The 25,992-nt window shown below is 36.7% G+C and overlaps 1 protein-coding gene across 1 annotated transcript in view; it reads right to left on the bottom strand.

Moving 5' to 3' along the window:
* LOC102019004 overlaps nt 1-25,992 on the bottom strand; it is a gene marked incomplete in the record, with an annotated part of 405,168 nt that overhangs the window by 176,510 nt on the left and 202,666 nt on the right. The window contains 5 exon segments of the mRNA XM_005414632.2: nt 14,937-15,111; nt 16,752-16,978; nt 17,754-17,865; nt 22,319-22,464; nt 24,084-24,154. Of these exon segments, the coding sequence (XP_005414689.2) occupies nt 14,937-15,111; nt 16,752-16,978; nt 17,754-17,865; nt 22,319-22,464; nt 24,084-24,154 (731 nt within the window).

The following is a 25,992-nucleotide window of genomic DNA, read 5'->3' as shown; positions in this document are numbered from 1 at the left end:
TAACAGTGGTACTCATAAAAATGATAGTTCTCCTTTTGAAGATTTATTAATAATAAAATCAGTTTCTTTGTCTTAAACAAAATAATTTAATTAAAAAATACATAGAACATATGTAAAATATTATATGTTATAAGTAAGAGGCCACCTCTGGACAAAGATATTTATTTGAAAATTTGCATCCCCATATATAAAAATGATTTTGATGTGTAGAAATTTGGAAATTTCACTGGCTACATAGTGCCACTACTTTTATCTTCTCATAAGCACAGTTTTCGCAGTCCTAATTCTGTAACATACAGATGCCATTCATGTACTGTTACTGAAACCCTCTGAACTGGTTTACTCTCTTTGTATTCTCCCACTCTTCTATCTATGCTTTCCAAGATCATCTCACAAAGTATTTTTGGAACTCAAGGTGTTTTACTTTGTTTTGTTGTTTTGTTTTGAGACAGAATCTTACTCTTTGGCTCAGAATGGCTTTGAACTCACTATAGCCCAGGCTGGCCTCAAACTTGCGGCAACCTTCCTGCTTCAGTCTCCTGAATGCTGGGATTAAAGGTGTCTGCCACCACACCTGGTTGGAATTCAGGTTTTTAATCTCTTTAAATTAATGAGATTTGGCCAACTGCTTTCTAATACTTCATTTTTTTGACTTTGAGATACTAGTCTAAGATAGAACGGCCTCAGTATATAAAACAAATCATTCTAGTGTTAATCTGTTTGAAAAAGAATGAGATACTAGGACTTCCGTTCACATCTGCAGAACCTCAGTACACAAATGGCAGTACTTGAGGAGTCTGGAATTCCTAAAATTCTAAGTTAATTATAGAATATAATTTGATCATTGCAAAAGTTGTAAGAAAAACTTAAAAATGCAGGAAAGATTAAGTAATACAGTAAATCAGACATTATCTTCTATAATTTTAGGTATATTATTAACAGTCACAAACTCTTATTCAGAAAATGAGCTATTATGAATGATTGTATTTACTCATTATATATTTATTTATTGCAAAGAAATGTGAAAAATTACGTTTTAGATAACTTTTGACTAATCTTTAAATCAGAATTCTATCCACTGTTGGAAAGCATTTTTCTATTATATAAGTCAAAAGATCAAATAGCATACTAACTATAATTCTGCCTATTTAAGTACTTTTTATTCCTATAGGCATATAAAAAATATCTGCCCTGTTTTTCCAGTAAACCAAGTAATAGATTCATGTTTGCTAACAGGGAGTATTACTGTTTCTTCAATTAATAACAAAAGCATAAAAATGACCACAGACTCTATGTAAAAAATAAAAGGGTCCAGCAATTAAAAATTTTAAAATCAACTTGATATATTCTGTTAAAAGTATTCACTAGTAGATATGTAGTTTATTATCACCCACTTAGAAAAACCATTTTCTGAAGTGGTTTGCTTATGGTAAACTTGAAGACTTAATGTCAAATGTATCATAATAATAATTAAAAATGATAAAACCTATACTAATTATTGACAGATTTTTTTGAAATATTAGTTAATGCAGATTTTATTATTGAAAATAGGCTGGATTACTTTTGCTTTGCTATCACCAGAAAGACATAAGATAATATTTAAAGGTGAAAATAAAGAGATGTAGGGAGGGTGCAGGGAAAGGTTAAAAGAAAAGGAAGGAAAAGTGACAGAAATAAAGAAGAGGTGGAAATAGGAGTCTGAGAAACCAAAGGAAGTAATACAGACAGTAGAAACTGGGCTATGGGACTACTCAACTCACGTGACCTGCTCAATACCCCACAGCCGATCCCCTGACCTTGGTCCTAAGCCCTACTAACTGGAGGCAGAGAATCCTGAAGTTCCAAATTAAAACACGTATGTCCCAGATCCTCCAGCATGACTATCGCAGTGGTGGCGAACCTATGGCACACAGGCCACAGCAAGCTGTTTGTATCAGTGAAAGCTCTAAAAACAGTGATTGTAAACCTTTTAGACTGCAAGCCAAAACCCACTTGTTTATTGCAATTTAAACCTGAATACTAAGATTTTAGTTTAGAAAAACCAACTGTTATCTGATTCTTGGCTACTAGAATGACTCGCTTAAGGATGCTGACCCGAGAGGGCTCAGCGTGCTGGCCTCTGTACATGTGCCATAGTTTTCTCACTATGCTGCTCTAGAAGTTTCACCATCACTGACCTGTAGTAACGCTCATTCACCTGGAGATCATTAAAGGTTCATGCATATGAACTGCATTTCATACATTCAATTATAGCAGAGTGAATTATTGGAAAGGATATGCATAACAGACACAGCTAACAGGACTCAGAACCTTGTCAATCATGTTGTCAATCACACCCCTAGAACACCCAGTGGGAGATGCCATAGACCTAGCCCAAGATTTTAAATTCATAAACCCAATGCATTCAGTGCTCTTGCTAGTTTCCTTTCTGCTAGAGCAAGCCTGCTCACTCTGAGCTTGATTAAACTTCATTAAACTTTGCTAATTTCTCCTTACCATCAAATGCCATGTCCAGTTCCTTTTGCTCATTGCACATAAGAACCTAGAAACCTCTCTGGGACCCCATCATTCATGGAAACACAGGTATCTGGGATGCCAAGAGAATGGAACGCATGTGAACCTTTTTAATTCACAAACCCCACATGTGGTTGAGAAAACTGGAATTCCAGCACAGCCAAACTAAAGTTACTAGGTACAGAAAAACCTAATCTTACTAAATTTGTTCTTCAAGTTTAGTAGGACCATAACAATTTTCTGTCTGCCTGATCAATGACTGAGAAAGTTATATTAAGATCTTCTACTATAATTGAGATGTTTTGTTTGCAAAATTTTGCTTTATATATTTTGAGAATATGTAGTCAGAGGGCTAGGGATTTAGCTCAGTGGCACAGTGCCTGCCTGGCAAGCGCAAGGTCATGAGTTCGATTCCTGGTACCGGAAGAAAAACCAAAACAAAAGAGAATATGTAGTCAGAATAAATGGACCTTAAAGTAGACTTATCCTAGTATTAGTATCTATTCTAGCTGTTTTTAACTGATAAACACACAAAATAGGCCTGTGTATATTATGTTTTTAAAAAAATAGGACAAAGTTACATTTTACCTTCCATTGTTAAAATATCTACTTCTATAGTTTATTCTGCATTTACTATAATTAGAAAGAGGAAAACAACCTAATGGGGTTAACTTGTCCTTTAAAAATTTCCTTTACAAACTTGCTTTCTTTTTTCTTTACTTTTGCCCAGCATTCAAAGTTCTGAAGAAAATTCACACCTAAATGATTAAGATATTAACTGCTAGTCAGCTGTTCCAGGAAAAAAAAGGAAAAAGTGACACATCTGTCATAAAAACTCGTGATTAGTAATCGTTCTTTAAATTTACAAAACCCGGAACATTTAGTGTCTTTAAGATAACATCTGACTGTGGGTCAAGGAAATGGACCACTGCACAATTAATGATTAGCATTCACCCCACAGTGGCTAAAAATACACTTCCTTAAATTTCCAATTTAAAAAAATTAAATGCATGACCCTTACAACATGCAAAAATAATCTGAACACCATTCAAAACAGTACTTGAAAGAGGCAATGAGAAATTTCAACACTGAGGCTATTTGGTGATTTTAAAAGATTATTAACTTCTTTTTATTTTTATTAATACATGTTTGTAGCACATAATTATTACTCCCCCTTCTCCCCACCTTTTCTCTCCCTCCATCTCTTGATCCCATTTGCTTTTGCAAAAGATATTGATATAAACTCTGCACTTGGTTGTTAGTTCTGCAGGTACTTAGGATGCAGCCTGAGCTTCATAATAAATTTCTTTCTCTAACAGTCTCTTGCCACTTAACTACTTGACTCCTGGGATTCAGAGGACAGACTGCAGCTTTTGTACTTCAACAACATAACCATTTATTTTACATCTTATTTTCGGGGGGTTTATTTACCATATCCTTTCTGTTATTGTTGTTTTTGTATTTTATTAGATTCATCAAGATTTTTAAAATGTTGCCTCAATCTGATTTAGAAATTATGTATTTTATCTCTACATATTTTTATTGCCCCAATTTTTCATCATTCATATTTCATGTAAAATATCCTAATCTAAATCTGGTCTCCCAAAATGAAAAATCTTTCATACCTATAATGACTACAACCTGTTCCTTATAAAGCTGTCTGGTAGTTGACTTTACTTTTCTAACAGGTGAATTTTTCTTCTTGTTTTTCAGTCAATGATCATGGGATTTATACACATTTACTGATTTTTTTTTTAACTATTGTGTTTGGATGCTAAATTCTTTATTCTAAACTTAATTTCCCTCAGCCATAAGTAAATCTTTCATTTGTTCTGTTAGCAAATAAATGAAGTTTTTGTTGTCTCAATTTCCTTGTTATATTGAAAATGTTTTTATTTTATCCTTACCCTTGAATTATTGTGCAACCAACATGGTGAGACAGATTATTAAAATATTAATATATATATATATGCATATTTTATAGACAAGTGGCTTTTCCAAACTTCCTCAGAACTGGGACACAAATCACCACCTTTACCTATCCTCAAACTACATCAGCAGTAGTAAGCCTATGACCCTACGGCACATGTGCTGCAGTGGGTACACACAGCCCTCTCTGTTGGCAAGCAAGCCAAGTCATCCCAGCATGGCCCTAGAAGCTGAGAACTGTATAAGCAGGCTTAATTGTAGTGTTGGCACTTTGTGATAATGAGTGGGTTTTGGGCTGAAGTTTGGTCATTCCATCTCTAAAAAGTTTGCCCTCTGTGGAATAGATGAATGGACAGACTGTACAGATGCAGGCACCAGGAGGTCAAGGACCAATTTCATTTTCACAGGCAAGAAAGGGAGAAGTCCAGTTCAGGAACCAAAGAAACAAGCCTGGACATGTCTGTTATCTCATTCTTTCCCTCCCCAGTGCTGTCCCTTGCTAGAAAAACTCTTGACACATGTATACAAAGTGAGATGATGATTTCAGTCGAATGGGCCCCTCTATCTCCTTGGAGCTACATTTGCATAAAGTATTTTTTTTCCTTTTCACTAAGATAAATGGCCTTTTATTCTAGGCTGCTAAGTTAAAAATAGATCAATATCTAGGCAGAGAGGGATTCGTCTCTTAAGAAAGTCAGTGAAAATGAAAGATATCAGAATTGTGTCTGGAGGTGCATCTAAACAAGCCAAGGCCTTAAGATAAAGTCACCGTGGCCAGACTTCCATACTTCTCTACGGGATAAGCAGAACTGCAATTAGTACCACCGAGTCCATTCAGTCTAGATATGCATGGGACACCATCATGGGCGACCAGAATACCTGGACCCATTCCCTTCCCAATATGCTTCTGTTTTAGAAATCATAGATAAGCCAAGGTTAATGATGTCAGCCATAAAGCCTTGCAATGTGCTCCGGTTCCCTATTGGATCAATATTAGCTAAGTGACTGTACTTCTACTCTTATTGCTTGATTATAGTCTAATTCACGTTGTACACACTTTGTGATGTTGCTGTATAAATTACCCCTGAAAAAGGGTGTCTGTGGTAACCCACTTGGGACTCCTCCTGTCTCTCAGGAGTTACCTCTCAATAAACCTTTCCTACTCCTAATGTCTGTTGTCCTTCGGAAATCATTCTTTGATTTCAGGGGACATGTACTCTGAACATCTGACATCTAATAGGTCAGAGTTATATTTCTCCTATACCACTTCATTTTGGGAATCTGGGTTGACACACCTAAGTGACCATGAACAATAGTTTACTAGGATATACAATTATACACTGACAGCTAATTTGCATAAGCACTACAGTTCTGCACTCTTTTGGTTTCTAATATTATTGTCAATTTTGCCGTGAGTAAAATTTTTGTTTGTTTATAAATAATTTGTCACTTTCACGTATCACTTTTCAGAACCTCTGGCTGTCACTATTCCTTGTTTTCCTGTAGACTCTACACATCTGAATTTAGGTGTCACTATTATCTCCTAGCACTGCAAAACGTATTTCTGCCTTTTCTTCCCTCATTTTCTCAAGGACATAGAAAGTATTTATTCTTCCCAAATGCTCACTTGTACAGGATCTTATTCCCCTTTCAGTCTAAAGTGATCTCTTAGACTTAAATTGGAAGTAGCTCAATGTATACTCTTTGGGCCAATTTCCTGCGTGAAGTGAGATATTTTTGTATCTGACAGAGCACATACAGGAATTCCACCAAGCTCACCCACCATCTCAGAGAAACAGGTCACAGAGGACTTAGGCCACAAGCAGTCCCTCAAGGCTGTGTCAGTAGAGCACAGAGGATACACCCAGCCGGTTAACAGCTATCCCGAGGACACGTCAGCAGGTTACAGAGGACATAGGGGACACATCAGCCTGATACTTCTTTGATCCCACCTCCTTAAAAGTCTGCCCAAAAATGCTATAAAAAGGCTCTGTAAGAGATGCTTTCTCTCTTCTGTTCTCAGAGAGGTCCCTCTCAAGTTTAGCAATAAACCTGCTTGCATTGTTGAATTTTCGTTCCTCTTCCTCTTTTCCGTTCAGCATCCACTGGCAATTTTCTGGTAATCCAAGGGAAAACTTTCATCACTGAAAATCACTTTAGTTCCTATTTAGGAGCTAAACTCTAGTCCTATCAATAACGCCCCCCTATAACTCGTTTGGGTGCTTCCCCTCTGCCAATACCACTACAGCCAGAAATCTTACACATTCTTAACAGAATGATGTTCCTCTATACTTCCCCTAGAGTTTCAGTCATTTTAAGTTCAAGGATTTGTTTGCTTAGAAGGATGAAAAAGAAAAATGTTTAACAGAGAATCACAGTCAAAACAAGGCAAAGAAAAAAAGTGGGGGAGGACTGACCACCTTCAAAAGCATTTCACCTAAGTCCATTCATTAGAATGCTATTCTTAAACTCTTAAGTGCCAAGAAGGTTGCAATGAGGAAGCAAATTCCTGATTTTCTGAAAGGTATGAATAGTAAGTTTCTGAGGAAAGAGCAGATCATGGGACTAAACTGTTTCATCTTTCTACCTAAATTATATTTTAATAGGGCTTGAGCCTGCAGAGGCCATTAAATGTGTTTTTCAATCTGGCCACATCAGCTCAGTAATTAGTGGGACTTCCTCATAGGATTTATGTAAATGTCTAGCTGTTATCTTTCCTTTCCATTGCTGTTTAATTTTTGAAATTCTCTATGTCTTCATGGATCATTTAATGGAAAATTAAGAGAGGGCCTATGAAGGAGTCCTAGCTTGCCAACATTTTAACTAAGAAGTTGTTTTGTTTTCCTATGTAATCGTCTAAGAAGACAAAATTTCCCAAAGAAAATAATTGAAATAGCATTTCACTTTTTAATTAACCCCTCCTTGGGGAAGGAAATAAGGGATTGCTGGAAGTGAATTAACATTGTGTTTTGCATTTTCATTTCTGAATACCATAAACTTTCTCTAATTATTTTGTATTAAAAACAAACTGTACTTTGAACAGAGTTGATTTTTAAGTTCTTGCAGATTGATTTACTAATTAGTTTGAATGAGCTGCTAGCAAGCAAATAAACAGCATGTTGTCCAGGACTTTAACTACGAGAAACGGCTTATAAAATTTCTGATTAAATGCCTCTCTAGGGCCAGGGATATAGCTGAGCTCAGAGCCTGCACAGAGCCTGCCTGGCAAGCACTAGGTCCTGAGTTTGATTCCTGGTACCAAAAAAAGTACCTCTCTAAATGTATTATTGCAGAGCACACAATCACCAATGAAGACCTATAGAAAGTATAACACATTTTTTAAGTTCACATTTTAAAAATTATTATTATTATTATTTTTTTTTTTGGTTTTTCTCCAGTACCGGGAACCGAACTCACGACCTTGTGCTTGCCAGGCAGGCGCTTCTGCCGCTGAGCTAAATCCCCAGCCCCCACATTTTATAAATTATTGATTCAGTATCCATCGATATAAAACAAAAGTCAAAATGAGTTGTTTATCAAACTGAAAATCTCCATAAAGATGAAACATCAGGAATTGCAGCTGTCCTAGGAAGGTAAAATGAAAAGATTATCCTGTAACTTATAATTTGCAACTACACTTTCAAGGCAGGACATTAGGGTGGGGCAAGCTGGCTGGACAAGTGAGCGTGACCTGTCAATGTTGGAGGACCAGGACCCATGCACAAAAGTTTCCAAGCCCTGCAACTGGGACTCATCAGAAAGTACAATCTAAATTTCTGGCACAAAATCAAACAGGTTTTTGATGGGATGGGCTAGATCTGACATCAGGCTGAGGGATGAGGGTACAAAAGACCCCTGCCATTAACCGCCTGACCACTGTGAGCTTCTCTCAGTGCTCTGCTCTCACTGTGCAGAGCATACTTGTTTTGCTACCTTTAATACATGTAAAACTTGGGAGGGTCTCCTCAACTTCCTCCTTATAATATTCAGGTCAGTCAATCAGCCTCATCCTCTTCAAGTGACACAGAAATTCCATCACAGGCTAGCTCCCCAGAGATGCCCACTATTCACAGTCCTCTCCTCATACTCTTCAGACCACTTTAAATTCCAGAAGACACACATGGAGTGGTGTTTCTTATACTTCCAAATCACAAATCATCCTGCTCTTAAGAGAAGTCTCAGGAGGTAGACGGAACTACTAAAGTCCAGGTTCCTTTTTCAGTAGCAGATATCGAACAATACAAAAAACATTCAGGCCAATTTTCAGAAGACCCTGGTAGGTTTCAAGATGGATTCCAACTTTGATGCTCGCCTTTGCCCTCTTGTGGTGAGAAGACCGATTTGTTTTGACCACTTGTTCTACCCCAGATGGAAAATAAAGAACCCTACAGAAGACCAAGAGATATGCAGATGAACAATATACTGCAGCAAGAGAAGAGAAAGGAGTCACTGCAGAGACATCACTTTCCCCCAACAGAACCAAATTGGGACTGTAATTCTAGAGATGGAATAACATGAGATCTAAAATGATAACTGCCCTTATGGAAATGAAAAGGTACATTAAGAAATCTGTTAATTATGAAAGGGAGAGTTACACAGAGCAGAGGAAAATCCAGTTATCTTTAATAGCCCATTAGTAGACATTTTCCATAAATATACAAACATAGATCCATCTACCAAGGAGGGACAGGCACTGTGACAACATTTCATAAGTTAACCAGCCTTAGATATTTGGCACAAGTTACAAAAACTTCAGTTGGTCCCAAGACCCCTATGACCTGGTTTGTATGTATTCAACAATGTAGAAAAGGAGAAAGGCAAAGAAAAAAGGCAGGCCAAAATTATGGCTGTCTCAATTATCAGTGCTTTACATATATCCAAGTCATTCACGGGAAAACCGAAGACCAATAAGAAAAAAAAGCTCCTTCTTTAAATGCAAGGAGACTGGACACTGGACACGGGACCATACTAAGCCTTGGCCCTGATCTCTGTGTCGGGTAGCCAGTGTGCCTTACTTAAGGCACTGGAACATTGATTTCCACCTTATTGATGAGGCTATAATCTCAATCCACCCTCCGGTGGAAGATCTGTATACAATCGTCTCTAATTCCAGGAGACACAAACTGATTCTCAGCCTTACTCGTCAAAGATACTTTCTTTCTCTTTCCCTCCATCTAGATTCCCAGTTGCCTTTGAATGTGGAAATCTCACTTCAAAAGAAAAACAACAATACACTCAGACAGTTCTCCCACAGGGCTTTAGAGGTAGCCTTCTCCTTTTTGCTTGGTCATTGGGCAAGAACTTAAGAAACTTAGAGCTTAGATAGAGAAATGAACTACAGCATGTAGATAATACTAAGTATTCTCATTTTTTTCCTCTAGAGCTAGTATAGCACTCATACGTCCTCTAAGCTGGTCTTTTTCATGGCAACCCCTTACTTCTCCATCTGTTTTTGAAGGATATCTTTGCTGCATAAATTAATCTGGGTTGGAAGTTATTTGTTCTTAGGGCTTGAAATGCTTTACTCCAAGCTCTTCTTATCTTTAGGATTTGTGCTGAGAAGTCTGCAGAGATTCTAACTGGTGTACCTTTGTATGTGTTTTTTTGTTTTCCTCTGGTGGGTTTTAAATTTTTTTTGGAGGGGTTCTGCATAGCTGGTAATAAGGATATGGCTTGATGACCTTTTTTCATCATATTTGTTTAGCGTTCTACAAATATTGCTTACTTTTTTTTTTTTTTGGTACCAGGAATCAAACTCAGGACCTTGTGCTCGCCAGGCAGGGACTTGTGCTGCTGAACTATATCCTCGGCCCAATATTACTCACTTTTTAAAAAAATGTTCTCTTACATTTGCATAATTTGCTTGTATAATTTCCATAAATAGGTTAGGGAATCCATCTATGCTATCTTCTAGTTTTTCTATAACTCTGATTAACTTTAGATTGGTCCTCTTGTTGTCAACTAGTAGCTGCTGGATACTGTTCTCTTAGTTTTGGCTTCCTTGAGCTCTTTATCCTAATTCACTATTCTGTTCTCAATATCAGATACTCCATCTTCATACTGATCATTCCTGCAATGTTTGCATTCTACACAGTTTGTTATTTCAGGTAGTTCTGTCTGACATCTTTTTGAAGATTACATACCCTTGTTTAATCTGTCATTCAGATTTTGAACTATTTTGTTTAGTTTGACCAGACTTTTTCCTATTTTCTGAAATTCACCATGGGCATATTGACTGAAATTGCTGTAAATTTTGTTCATTTCCTTTTGAACTCATCTATTTTCTTCAACCTTTCTGTGAACTTTCCACAGTCTCTGCTACCTGGTATTTGTTTTTTTCTCCCTTTGCGACTCCTTGCTCTGTCTTGGGAGATTTGGGGGTGTTTGGAGATCTCCTATTTCTTTGCCTCCTCAATCTATGTATATTTGTGGTTTTTGTTGTTGTTGTACACAGTTCACAAATACTTTTGTTTGTGAACAATTTGGTTCACCAACAAATCATTTGTAAAAATTTCACTTTTGTTTGCAACCTCTTCTTGGGTGACAAACATGACAATGACCATCCTTCCCCCAGAAACACAAACGTGGCCATCTTTTCCAAAATTAAGGAACAAATTAAGATTGTGAACCAAGTGCCACCCTTTTCTCCTCCTCCATTTTTTGGAGGGGGATTAGTACAGGTTGGGAGCTAGAGTAGTGACGAGAGTTTGTGACTTACATGGATCGCTCTGTATGACCAGTGCTAGTATTTGCTCCTTCTATTATTCACTTAATGCGATTTTTGGTTCTGTTCCTACATTTTATCAAAATACTTCTGATTACAACAGCATCCACGGATTCAACCTTAAAACACTTCTATATGATAGTCCTTGCAGTTAAACTTCCCCCTTCTGTCTATTGTCTATACACCTTATGACACTGTATTACTGCGGTTGCTCTGCAGTGTGGTGGGTGTGGTGGTGCAGGGAAGAATGGGAGGTGGTTGGATGTGGAGTGTTAGTCACTAAGTGAGAGATGTGAAGGGGTAATAGTAGTAAATTAGAAGAAAAAGTTGATGTGAGTCTGATCTCATTGTAGTACTTTTAATGGAGTTTAATGGAGTTAAATCAGTATTGAGAGTTTTCAGAGGATAATTTGGGGGGTTAAGGTGTGATGTGGGAGAAAGGTGGTTTACTTTGTGTTTTAGGAAAGTGATATGGTTGTCAGACTTGGTGATAGGGAGGATAATAAAATAGGTATGATATGGAAGAGCCAAAGTTTTAAAATGAAGAGAATCAAGGATTAATACTAGAGAACATAGGAGTGATTGTGAGGGAGATAATTATGGAGAATTTAAAAACTTGGGAGGAGGAGTTTATGTGTTTGGAAAAGGAATAAAGAAAGATGTTACTAATATAGCCTCAAGGAGGCTGGTTTGGTGGCACATGCCTATAATCCCAGCACTTGGGAGGCTGAGGCAAGAGGATCGGTGTGAGCTTGTGGCCAGCCTGGGCTATAAAGTGAGTTCAAGGTCACCCTGAACTCATTAGTGAGATCCTGTCTCAAAAACACTAGACAGTCTTGGGGTTTGAGTTAAAACAAAAAGGAACTAGATGTGCAGCTGAGAAGAGGGAGAGAACCTAGACTCCTATCAAATCAGACCCAATAAATGAACAAATATACAAAAGTAAGAAGCAAATAAAGAGGGGAGACCATAAAAGAATACAACAGAACTCTACATTACTAAATAAATCAAGAAACACAGAGATAATTAAACCTATAATATGTCCCAATAACAGACAGATTAAACATTCCAATGAGACATTGCATATGTGATTCCATGTAGCTTCTTTGCCAAAGTCTGAGCACTCACACCCTAATGACTCCTCTGGTCCTGCTACTGTAATGCTGGAGCTGACTCAGAGTCGGGAATTCTTTCCACTAGGTTGCAGGCATTCTTGCAGAGTCTGATCCAGTCTGAGTTCTTGGTTTAGGAACTCCTCCTGTCCTTCTCCCTGGGTATGATGGTTGATTCAGCAGGCAGACTCAGTAGTACACTACTATCCACTGGGTCAGGATTATTTCTATGCACTTAAATCCAATAAAGTAGAAAAATGCTAAGCTATTACAGTGGTATTTACCAGGGTAGTTGAGAAATAGCATGTCATGATACCCTCTTTGGGGCCTCCCTTTAGCATAGAGAAGAAATTCACGGTTACAATGTAAGCATCATGATACCTAAATCCTAACCCACAGTTAATAAGCACTAAATGTGATAGCCATGTCTCCTCTAATGGTGAAAAACAGCACACAACAGGTATTTTATAGAATCAGCTATCTACAACCCAGAGGCCTGGGGAGCAGGTAATGCCAGAGGGAGGAAGAGAAAAGGAAACAGTTATTTTTTTCCTACGTTTTCTGGTATGTGGTTTGGGAAGGAAGAAGTAAGAGAGGGGCAAAGGACCCTAACGGTGGTAAGGGTATGTTATGTATTTAGAAGGAAACAACTGCGAAAACTGGGTACAAAACTGGTAATGAGAACTTGGGATGGGAAAGGACTCTACGACCTAAATATGAGGGAATAAATAAAGGGGAGACAAATGAAAAGAGTGAAGGAAAGAAAAGAAAAATTGAGAATGAACAGGACACAGGAGAAAGAACTCAGGTAAAGAGATAAGGATAAAAGTAGGAGGGATCTAAAGGGACAAGCAAGAATTCCTTTCTTCTCTATAAACTATACTGGGAGAAAAAAAGGCAAGAGGAGGAGAATCGCACATACACAGATATGCTCATAAATGAAGAAAAGGTAAAATAATGGAATGAAAGTGAGGGGGGAAATGCAAAGGACGAAAACAACAACGAATAAAAAATTAAAACTTAAAAAATTTAAAATAATACAGCCAAATAAAGAATAACAAAAGCAAGTTTTCTATTGTTTTGGACACATGGCTTTTTTCCTCAGCCTAGGGTTAAGGAGCAAACTTCAGGCCAGGATGCATCTGTTTATGCTGCAAGTCAAAGGTGGTGGTCTGCCCTCAGATCTGTTTACAGGGAGAATAGTGCGCCAGTGCGAGCTCCCAACTCTAACTCAGGCTGAACCTGGCCTCTGACCGCAGGAGCTGAGTCTGTGATCACCAGCCCCTGGCTCTCAGGAGGACTCCCCCCAGCCTGCTTCCCAACTGCTGGCTGTCTCCTGTGACCGTCCTTCCCTCATTGGCTCTGGGAACTTGGACGGATGCAATGCGGTTTGGAGTCAAAGGACTGCTGTGGGACCCAGGTTCAAACACTCTGCCTGCCCTTCCCTACAGTGATGTCCCCTCCAGGTCTTCCTCCGTGATTGTGGTTGCAGGCACTGTACCGAGGTCACTAAGCAACTGTTGCCTGTGGAAGGCTCTCTAGAAGCAGTACCCTGTATTTTCCTTGCTGGTTCCAACTGCCTCTGATTCTTTTGGTCCCAACGCAGTTCCCCAGTTCCCCAAGAGCGAAAGAGTTTGTTTCACTTTCCTTCCCAGCTGGCAGCTAGCCACCCACTGTCAGCAGCACTGTGCAGTGTCTCCTCTGCAGTATGTTCCATTTCTTCTGTATTGCTTAATCCTATTTTCTTTTCCTCTGTCAGTTCCCTTATGTTTCCCCAGGGGGCCTTCACTCTGATTCCTCTCCAAGCTATTGTTTTCTAGCCGCTAGCTACCTTGTCCTTGAGAACTTGAGTTGCTGGCAGTCACTGCCTCACCATTATAGGCCTCCTGCTATCTTAAATTTTTTGAGGGCAAAATCAGGCAGGTTTTTGATAGGGAAGCCAAGGTCTGACGACAGGGTGAGAGATGAGAGATACCAAAGACCTCAGCCATTAACCTCATGACCTCTCTGAGCTTCTCTCAGTGGCCTGCTCTCACTCTGCCAAGTGTACTTCTTCCTGTATGTTTAGTAAATGAAAACCCTTGTTACCTTTTTCAAGCGCCTCGTCCAATTATTTGTTCAGGAAACTGAGAATTTGGAAGCTATCTGCAGAAAGAGCCTACAGCCCCCAAGGACTGAGTAACACTTTCCATTCTATAGTTAACCCAAATCCATAGGAAGATAACAACACTACAACAAAACCAGATTTATCAAAATTATAACCTGGAATTCATAATACTAGAGTTATAATATATTCCAGGAATAGCCCTAGGGAAAAAAATGACATTCTTATACTGATACAGAAACTTGAAAGAAAGTAAAATATTTTTTAAAAGGATAATTTTAAATAGTTAAAAAATAGTCACATTTTTACATCTAACCACTTATATTTAATGTCAGTGTATCACTACTCATATTAAAATGCGGCTTATAACTTCATGATCACAGCAACAGAATAAAGAAGCACCAGAAGACCAACAGTAAATACTTAAAGATCCTGTTTCAGGTTAAAAAAAATAAATTACTCATAAATGACACATTATTCTCTTTTGGCATGCTTCTGCTACCAATCTTTCTGGAACAGTGCTAGATATTCTGCTCAACACTTTGCTGATTACCTGCTGTATGTGAAGTACTAACTCCTATAGATGTAGTCCATTTCACATGAGTTTCTGGAATCTGAGGCATGTAGATTTTGGGAGGGATAATAAAATGTTCTGGAAGGCTCAGTTCTGTTGTAAATAAAATGAACTTAGGCTTCTTCAACTTTGACATATGAAAGAGCATAAGAGCCTGAAAAGAAATGATAAGGTTGAAATGTAATTTCCATCATTTTTATTTCAAAAATATAAAAGACAGCATTATCTACTAGACACCGTACTTGGAAAAGATGTTCAAAGGATTGAATCTCTTTATTTTTTTCAGAGACATTATTACACAGTTGGAAGGCAGCACTAACACATTTCATAGAACCACTGTGGACACTCTGTTGAGAGATAAGTTAATGTTTGTTGCTCTTGTATTTTAAGAAATTGCTTGCCGGGAGAAGAAACCATTCCAGTAATGAATAACACTGGAAAGGTACTCCGTCCCCGAGTTAAAATCTGTGCTTTGTCACATTTACCCATAAAATATAGTTCTTATTAGCAGTAGAAACTGAGCTTTTCTTTCACTAACGACAATTTGGTGAACATAAAATACTTTCAAGGCTTACTATGCTGGAGATGCCAAAAACATCCTTCATAACTAGGTTTGATATTTTTAGTTCCTTCTACCATTAGTCATAGAACGTGGGTTACAAAACAACTCCCATGCATATGCTCTTTTACACACAATATTGTCCTTTTAAAAATAAGACAGTGAAGATAAACTCAGCTGTCACAGTATAAATACAGCAGGTTACAAATGACACTTTTAATTTGTGAAAAAAAGGAGACATGTCATGCAGGAGATGTCAACGTATTGGCAAAAGCACATAAGAAAAGTTCTTTGATTTTTAAGAATTCACGATCTGACAGAAGAAAGAAGTAAACAGAAAATAAATCTAATATAATGCATAATTTATTGAATGCAATAATAAATATAAAAAGTGCTCTGGGTACTAGGTAGAAAGCTATAGGAAAAAGGAGAAAGATAGAAAAGTTATACATGTAAATGTGTATAGGAAAAGGACGTCAGAGACAAAGTCCACCTCCTTTACCATTTTAAGTAATTATTTTCAGAAGAGTTAATAATTAAAATATAAATTTAAAAAGTTAAAGATAGAAAGAGAGGAAGTAATATGATAGGCTAAATGTTTGAACAAGCAACTCACTGAAAATTTTTACTGTAAAAGTATACTGCCTGCTGAAAATAAGCATTCCCAAATTCACTATTATATAGAAGTAAATATTTCAGTTAAATCTGAAGAGATTCATCAGCTTCTTTGAAACAGTCAGAAAGGTTCCAATCAAGCGGATGTCAAAGACTTAGACTTTAATACTTTTGACCAGAACTTTATAAACTCCCGATTATCTTTAAAATGCTATCATTAATTGTTAGTAATATACAATCAGGATGAATTGAGTCTAGCATTACATCAAGTCTTTCACACAATGCCAAGTATTTTTTATAATATATAAATGAAATTAAACCTTAAACAAGGATGGAAAATAGATGAAAATGTGTAACTTTCCCAGAGTATTCCAATGTGCAGCCAAAATTGACTACTGTGAATTCAGACCTACATTGTAATGCATAAAATTATATAGCAGAATACATTCTTTCAGATTTATCATTAAGTGGTGTTAAAAAAAAACATTACTCAGCTGTCTTCCTGGGGGGGAAAAATATTCATCATTTTTTGCAAAAATATTGCTATGATCAAGTGGTAACAGCTCTGTATATTTTTAAGAGTTAGTAATTGAATTCGATCATCTGTTTTCCATTCCTACCTCAATCTTGGTGAGCCCTAGGAGGGCAACGGCCACGCGGATGCTACTGCTCTCCAGAGTGCCCGAGATCATCCTTCGCTGATACTCAACAGTAGACATTTCCCGTTGTGCTGCAAAAGCCAAAGCCTTTTCCTTGGCTTCATTAGTCAGGGGCAATTTAAGGCTCACATCTAGGGTTTGACAGCGTTCGCATTTCAAATACAAAACTGGATGATCCTTATTATTTTCTAGGGAAAACAAAAGTATTTCTTAATAAACTGAACATTTATGCCCTCCATCCAGGATGAAGAGGAGGTTGTTAAATAGAAAACTATAGTTACGTTCCTTCACTTAACAGAGTGAAAGGAAAATAGCATTTCCCCTTGTGTACTGGGTTTTTTTTGTGGTGTGTGTGTGTGTGTGTGTGTGTGTGTGTGTGTGAGTGTCTGTTTGGAATTGAACATAGGGCTCTTGCATTGCTAGGCAAGCACTGTACCACTGAGCTACATCCCACACCCTCAACCTCCCCTTTTTTGACTGGGTTCCTTTTGTTGCCAAGGCTGGGCTTGAATTTGTGATCTCCCAGCCTTAGTATCCCAGTCTTATACACTGGGTCCATTCACTACACAATATTTTGTATGCCAAATTTGAGTATTTATCTGAAGACTGAAAAAGCTTTTAAAAAGAATCTTCACTGATGCTGTTAGCTGATTAAATGATGCTCTATTTCATGGATACTGACACAAAGTTAAAAAGCGGTCTTCCAAATCTAATTATATACTACAGAAAATTGCTGTGAAGATGAGACTCACTATAAAAGGAATAGGCTCATCTTTGATGGCTTTTTTTTTTTTTTTTTTTTTTTGGTACCAGGAATTGAACTCAGGGCCTAGCGCTTACCGGGCAGGCTCTGTGCTGCTGAGCTACATCCCCAGCCTCTGCCCCGTTTCTTTTGATTATTTTTTTTTTCATCTTCTAACTACTATGAAAAATGAAATGCAATAAAATCTATATGTACTATACCTTCTTCTAATGAACTGTTGAAGTCAATTGGATTTGAAGGCTCTGTTGAAACGAAACTGGAAGGCAAGGGGATCAAACCGTTTCCCTGAAGAATGTATATTAATTCCCCAATCTAAAGACAAAATTTTGAAAGCTTGTAAAAATATGACAAATCTTTATGCTACAAGGACAATCTGTACAGTAGAATTCTCATGCACTTTTTTAAGCAACATAGCTTCCTCATGGTTGGATGACAGTAAGGTTTAAATATATTCTTAACATGGTGTTGGAGAAACTGCATCAATCAGACAGGCGGATAGATTAAGAAGTTCCCAGATCATCTTTACAGTTACAACTATCCTTGGGATCACATTGTCTTTAAAACATCATACAGGCAATAATGAAGTATGTTTCCTACATTCTGCAACTTATTTTTGTAGGGAGTGATGGCATTTTTACAGGGTGTCTGAGTCCCTAAGGGTCCGTATTTTAAAGTATGGCCTTTCAAAGTGAACATGTGAGGGTCCTAAAATATTTTAAAACAAATAATTAGGCAAGTACAAAGGGCTAAATTAAAAGGTTAACAATAAAAGTGGAAAAATGTAAGGGCATCAGCAAGACAGAGTGAAAAATCAATACAAATGGGCATGCCTGAGTTCATTTGTCACTGCCATATACTAGCTATTAAAACTCAAGCAAGCCAGATGTGGTGGTGCATACCTGCAATTCCAGCACTTTGGATGCTGAGGCAGGAGGATTGCCATAAATTTTAGGCCAGCATGGGCTAAATACTGAGATTCTTTCTTAAAAAAAAAAAAAAAACTCAAAGCAAACAAAGAAACAACAACAACAAAAAAGAAAAACAAAAACCTCAGGCAAGTTTATAAAATGTCTGAAGTCCCAGTTTCTTCCTTGGTAAAATGGGATGAATAATAATTTTATTTTAGGCACTTAGAGCTTAAGAGAAGGATTTGGAAAAGGGAATTTCAAAAGACAAACAGTCTAAATGGATGAATCTTAGTTTCTGATGCAAACAAAGAAACTTGAAAGAAGAGAAGAGTAAGAAATAATCATGAGACAGTTAAGGAATTTCAGCACTAACTTGTTGCTTGATGGTAATGAGAAATATTTTACAGTACTTTAAATAATAACAGCAGTATCGAGGCCCATGTCAAAAAAGGGAACCTTTGTTTTAGAGATGTGGAATTGCTTACAAATAAAATTGTATGGTATTTGAGATTTGTTTCATAATAATCATTAAACTCGTTTGGCTACATCCTGTTAAAACTAGGTGAAGGGTTCAGGGAAGACTCACTATAGCTTTGTCTCTACAGTTGTGTGTGTAGGAGACCAGGACATACCATTCTACATTGTGATTAATTTGCATAATAATTATTTTAAACTGAAGGCAACTGAAAAGCAAATAGAAGAACTCTGTCCTCTACCACTGCTTAAAAGCACGATATAAATTTAAATTTACAAAAATATTCTCCTTTCCTCTCTTTTTTTTTTGGTTTTTTGGTTTTTCTCCAGTACTGGGAACCGAACTCACGACCTTGCGCTTGCCAGGCAGGCACTTTGCCGCTGAGCTAAATCCCAGCCCCTCTCCTTTCCTCTCTACCAGCAAGGCAAAAAGCTGATCAAGAAGACAATTTCAGGCCTTTATCTGCCTCAAAATGACATTGAATTAATCCACATAACAAATTCCAAAACATTTAATTTTACACTATTTGTCTCCTTCACAGACACAAAGTCCTTTTCCTTTGTCTCGCCACCTATTATTATTTGTTAAAAATGATATAAGAGATTTAATCATTCCCTGGTGTCTCTCATGTATTTACGAAATATACACATTAATACACTTTTGGTTTTTCCTTGTTAATCTGTCCTTTGTAAAGGGTCTGTCTGTCCTAGTTAAGAACTATAAAATTATTTTTCTTTCCCTTTTATGTATTTTACATTTTCCATAATAAAACATTTAAATAATCTTTATATCTTCAAAGTGGAAGGATTCGTGAGGACTACATGAGGAAAAACACACAGCTCTTTGGCATTTATCAGGCACTTAAGAGATCTGTTTAAACAGAGTGCATCCACGCTTGGACAGCAGGCTTTCCCCAGCCTTGACATGCATATAAATCACCTAAAGACGGGTGAAAAAGCAGATCTTACTCAAAAGATCTAGGGCAGGGCCAAGACTTGAGAGGATAAGGGAAAATGAAGGCTGGAAAATTTACATACAATGGGGAATCTTAAATCATAATAGCCTTGTGACAAGGATGTAACAACCTGAAAATTAAAATGAAGGGAACATGGTCTGAAAGTTGGCACTGTAACTATTTTGAAGTGTTCCACAATCTTAAAATAATATTATCTGCATGACTAAAAGACTATACTAAATATATCTTTAAGTAGGCAATGTCTATGCAAATGACATAAAACTTGACCAAGTGATAGAAATACACTTTGAAAATACAATTATTGAAGTGGGCATGGTGGCACACGCCTGTACTCCCAGCACTCAGCAGTCTGAGTCAGGACAGTTCGACGGCAGCCTGGACTACATATTGAGATCCTATCTAAAACAAACATGGATTATAATTATATATGTGTGGAAATACATCTATTGATTTACACATTTAATTACATTGGTAATTCCATTGAAAAGTGCAATTACACACTGAACTAGACAGTCAAACATCCAAGTCCCCCTAGTTAGCTTGGGATTTGTAAAACATCTTTGTAAATCTGTCCCCCCAGAAAACGTAAATCCATAAGAACTGAGACATGAGTCTGTTTGCAGGACCTCCAATTAATCTATCTTTTTTTTTTTTTTTTGGTTTTTCTCCGGTACCGGGAACCGAACTCACGACCTTGCGCTTGCCAGGCAGGCGCTTTGCCGCTGAGCTAAATCCCCAGCCCCCCAATTAATCTATCCTGTTCCCTATTAGAGCATTTCTTTGGATTTCTGGTATTTTGTAGCATAAATATTTTTAAAGCTTTGATAGTTTTTTGTCCAAATTAAGAATTTTTACAAACACTGACAGTTCTATAAAACTATTTCTACTTTCAAACAGCTGTTATAGAAATCATTTTACTTTTTCTTTGACAGTTCAAATGTAACAACCCAAATGACAACAAAGCCCTGGAAGGTAAGTGGCCTTTCTTTGACAGCATTGTTCGTAAAAATGTTTTTATTTTATTCATGGACAGTGAGTAAATAGTTCTAATTTATCATTTTCAACCTGTGGGTCATAATGACAAAGGACTTATCACATATTTAATAAGAACACAAGCTAACTAGGGGGACTTGGATGTTTGATTATCTACTTAAACGTGTAGTTGCATATATATGAGATAAAAAGTTGGTAACAAGTATTAATGCTGTAATAATGTCAAGAATAAAATTAATCTTGTTGCTGTATTACCAATGGTTAATTCTAATCTTTTCTAAGGTTACATTATAATTTAATAAAATGAGATTCTGAGGAATTTGATCAAACTACTGGTCACACTATACTTAATATTTCTTCACAAATTTTATATAGAGAAGAATAGAGTTAAATCCTGAACTTTTTTTGTGTGTGCAGTGCTGGAAATGGAACTCAGGGCCTAGTCCATGCTAGGCAAGCCCTCTACCATTGACCTACACCCTCAGCACTTGAACTTCTTTAAGAGACATAGCGAGATTGTGCATTGTTATAAAAAGGCTTTTTCCTTTTATGTGTAAAATTAAATTACATTTTACATATTTAGCATATTAAATACTATATTATTTTAAATGTGTAAAAGATTCAATAGAAATTGGGTAAGTACAACATCTCTTCGTAATTACCATTATTGCACTGCATATGTACTAACTATAGTGCACATACAATTGATACATGCAGACATACATATAGACATACATTTAATCCTAGCAATTACAAATTCCCTCCTCAGCTCAGCATGGGGCAGGGTCTTTCTGGAAGATGGCAATGGTATAAAATTTGTTCTCATCTGTCCTTATCTCTTTCTCCTTCTACCTCCTGTTGTCTCTTTTCTTTGTTAATTTTGAAGAAGTCAGCTGTATGAATTCCAGAACCACAAATAAATGATTTGTGCCAACAACTTTGAGGGAGTTTGTAAGGAGATACTTCCTCAGTTGAACCTCTGAGAAGAAACCCCTCTTGGTTAATTCTATGATCCAATACTTGATAGACCCTAAGCAACTGAACTGTGTAAGTGGTATCAGACCTCTCAGCCATAGAAACTGTGAGATAATAAATGTGTGTTGTTTTAGGCCATTACAGTGTGTGATGTTTTATTGTATAGCTCTAGATAACCAACATAGTTAGAGCCACAGCAAGGTCAGGCAAGCCTCTACTTTGTTCCCAGGGGACTTCCCCATGCAGCCATCATAATATCTACCTTCAAATAACAGAAGTATTTAGATATTCTTGAGGTTAAGATCTTTGCCTACCAATTTAAGTACCACAATTATCTGCATTTCTAGAGTCTCCAGTAGGCCTCCAAACTGCCTGTACTCATGACTTCATTAAGGTGAAAGCCCATGACAGAAATACTGATTATGATTCTGTTCTCACCTCTTGGTTGCTCAAGATGATGGCACAGTAGCGTGTGTGGACACCAAAGGGAAGAAAATAGATCTCCAGACTTGAAATTCCATTCCCTTTCAGGGAAAGCGCATGCACGGAGCAGAAGAACTCTCTAATGAAACTGGCTTTAATTGCTAACAAAATAAAACACAAATCTAGCTGGTATGTAATAATATTAATGCTGTTCAAATAAAAGAGCTGTTTCAATTAATAACTGACATTTTAGAATCTATAAAAATGTTCAAAGCATTAGAACACAAGATTAGAATTTGATATGTTTATATAAATTAGAACAGTGAGTGACACCAGCTCGAGCTTAATATAACAAAATCCATAGTTACGACCCTCTACTGAAGATTCCTTAATGACATCTGGATATGATAGCACAGAAATGCAGTCTCACCAATTTGTGAGGCTGAGGCATGATTGCAAGATCAAGCTCAGCCTGGGAAACTTAGCAACTTAGAGACTTTTGCAACCCCGTCTCAAAAAAAAAAAAAAAAAAAAAAACGGGTTGAGGATATAGCTCAATGTGAGGGATGTGGCTCAATGCAAAAGCTCTGGGTTTAATACGCAGTGATATGATAACAAGAAAGTTTCCTTAATAAGGAATTTCACTGTAATAAGAATTTCACCACCATTTAAAATTAACTTTATATATTGCACACAGTGAAAGAGTCATTCAATACTGTCAAATTTTGTGGGCTTTTTAATACTTCACATTAAAAGTAATGGAAGATTTGAACTGGAAATGAAGTATTGCTTGATATATTCAAATACACACATTTCTTTTTAGTAGTTTTAGTATGTGTCCACAAATTCTTTGATACTGCCTTGAATGTAGTGATATTGTAGATCAGCCTAAATGACCTCACCCTAACAAACAGTATGCTAGAATGGCTCAGAAGAGAAGCAAAATCACTTCCAACACAAGATCAGAAAATATAGCATACTTTCTGCCTAATTCTCTCTTCCAGAGATCCCTGTGTTGAAATCCTACTTTTACCGGTGAAGAAGCCTGGGCAATATGGAGTAACCACCAATATGTGCCCAGGTCAGCAGCCCCAGTTGAGGTCCCAGACAAAAGAGAGCAGGAGCCATCAGATATGTGAGGGAGGAATCCTTTCGATGGCTCAGGTCCTACACTCAATCTGAGAAGAATGGCATGAGACATGTTGAGATGAGAGTCACCTAACTAAGAATTTACCTGGATAAGCCAGTCTCCTCATACCTAAAATATGAGATAAGAATTGTAACTGATTTTTGTGGTTTTATGTCACTACGCTCAAGGTTGTTTTTTGTGCATTTATGGATAACCAAAAAATTCCTGTATTCATTTTCCCATCCATCATTTAATCCAGCCATCTTTTCTAGGCCTGCAGTTATTTCCTAAAACAAATCAAAGCTGTGATCTTACTACACTTCTAACCTTGGTGATAATATTACTGAAATAGCTTTAAATAGTTTAGCATAAGCCAAAAAGGACACAATGCATATATATTAAAACACCTCCCTCATATGCTAGAGGAAACTGAGACTAAGCAGTGGAAGGAGAGATGTGGACTGAGTCTTCCAAAGGGCCACACCATAAAAGGCGACGGAACAACACTTTAGCCACCCAACTGACCGGCAGTCCCCAGGGCTTGCTATTCCAGCTAACGTCATAACCACCCTTGCTGAACATTACCTTCTTATTATGGCTTGCAAATAAAAATTAGACATGAAACAAAAAGCTTTTATATGAGGTACTCACAGGTTGTTATGCTATCTCGAATATGGCAGCAGCCTTGGGAAGCATCACATACAGTGCTACTTCTGTCACTACTGTCACAAGAAGACAAAACAAAAATAACAACACCAGACACAGAACACTCAAAAACAAATATTTAAATTAAACCTTATAGATCTTAAAAATGACCTCCTACAGTATGACGTGCAAATAGCATTTGATGTTGATATCACTTGGCTCACTAAAAAATACAGAAACAAAAATATCAGTTATCCATAGTTCCACCACTCTTTAAAAGCTGGGTTAAAGTAAATGCTTTTACTTTAAAATATTGTAGAAGAGTATATTTAATAAAAAATAATCCTAATCCAGAGACCTAAAATGTAAATGGTCTCAGTTTAGTAAAAAATAAAAGCTGTCTCCAAATGTGGCTCTAGAATTTGGTTTCTTAAAAAAGTTGTTTTCTCTAAATTTGTTTCCAAATTTGCTTTTCTCTTATAAAGGGAGAAGGAGCCTTAGGTAGTGGTTTAATCTCCGGTTTCCAGGTCTTCCACTACACACTGACTATGTCCACTTAATGATCTTCTTTCAATATTTATCAGTATGTTTCTCAACAAGCAATCAATTAATATTTGAATTCATAATTATTGCATAAATTTTTCTGAGAGTATTAAAGTTTTATATTACTCCCTTGTCCATTTATTTATACCTGAAATCGATGCAGTAGTACATTAACTTTCCAAGTAAAGCTAGCCTACATATCTATAGTCTCTGGTATTTTTTATGAATTAGACTGTTTTTCTTTTTACACAACATTCTTAATGATGATATTTGGCACTTGCAGTTCTCTGCTTTATTCTTCACATCATTCTGGTTAGCAGTTCAAGTGCTATACTACCTTTCAATAGTAAACAATGTTTAATATTTTGTGTAATTTTGAGCATTTGACAGAGACTTTAAGACTGCCATAGACGCAACAGGTGGATGTTTTTACATTTATAATGGAGATCCTACACAGAGTGGACCGAATAACAAAGCATGTTTATTATTTTTCGATTTGTATCATCATTGCCATCTCTTTGACAATGGAGTTTTGGGAAAAAAGTCTGATTAAAATCCACAGGTAATCTACAAACTTCATTTTGAACAGCACTTGGCAATCTGTAGTCCTGCCATTTCTTCTATTATTGTGTATAGAGAAGCACACAAATCTAGGTTTCATATCCTTTTTATTTTATTTGCCTATTTTGTTGGAAGCAAGTAATAAAGGATCTTTTAAAGAAATCAGAGTTATCTCATTCCCATACTCTTTATTAGAATCAGAACTTCTTAACTGCTATTTTTTCTTTCTGTATCATGTTCTCATACTGAAATGTGTGATACATACAGCATTTTATAATACATGTGATTTCAAAAGAGGTGTGTCTGTGTGTGTGTGTATATATATACACATTATATATATACACACACATTATATATATATATACACACATATATAAACACAAGGCAGCTAACATAATTTTACTACTATTTTCTATTGATTTATTCAAAGGTACAGTTAATACTTAATTGCTTGATCAATTTTGCATAGTTATATCTGGTAATCTGAACAACTACATTGAAAATAACTATGGGCAATATAACAACCATTTTTAATTTCCTATCACTTTGTTTTGAAATTGTGTATCATTTTGTTGGTTTTTTTTATTTTTTATTCTCTTTAAAGTAAAACAAAAAAAGAAAGTTAAAGAATGAATAATAATACTGCATGCAACAAGAACCCAGAAAAAAAATCAGGAGTAGTTATTCTTTTTGCAGACAAAGTGGATTTCAAGCCAAGACTAATCAGAAGAGACACTACATCCTTGTAAATGGAGCAATCCCAGAGGAAAAGCTAACAATCAAATATAAATATATACATCAAATACCACCA

The sequence above is a fragment of the Chinchilla lanigera genome, unplaced genomic scaffold, assembly GCF_000276665.1.
Source record: "Chinchilla lanigera isolate Chin_1 unplaced genomic scaffold, ChiLan1.0 scaffold00192, whole genome shotgun sequence".
In the NCBI taxonomy this organism is placed as follows: Eukaryota; Metazoa; Chordata; class Mammalia; order Rodentia; family Chinchillidae; genus Chinchilla; species Chinchilla lanigera.
This window is presented reverse-complemented; position numbering and strand designations above follow the sequence as displayed.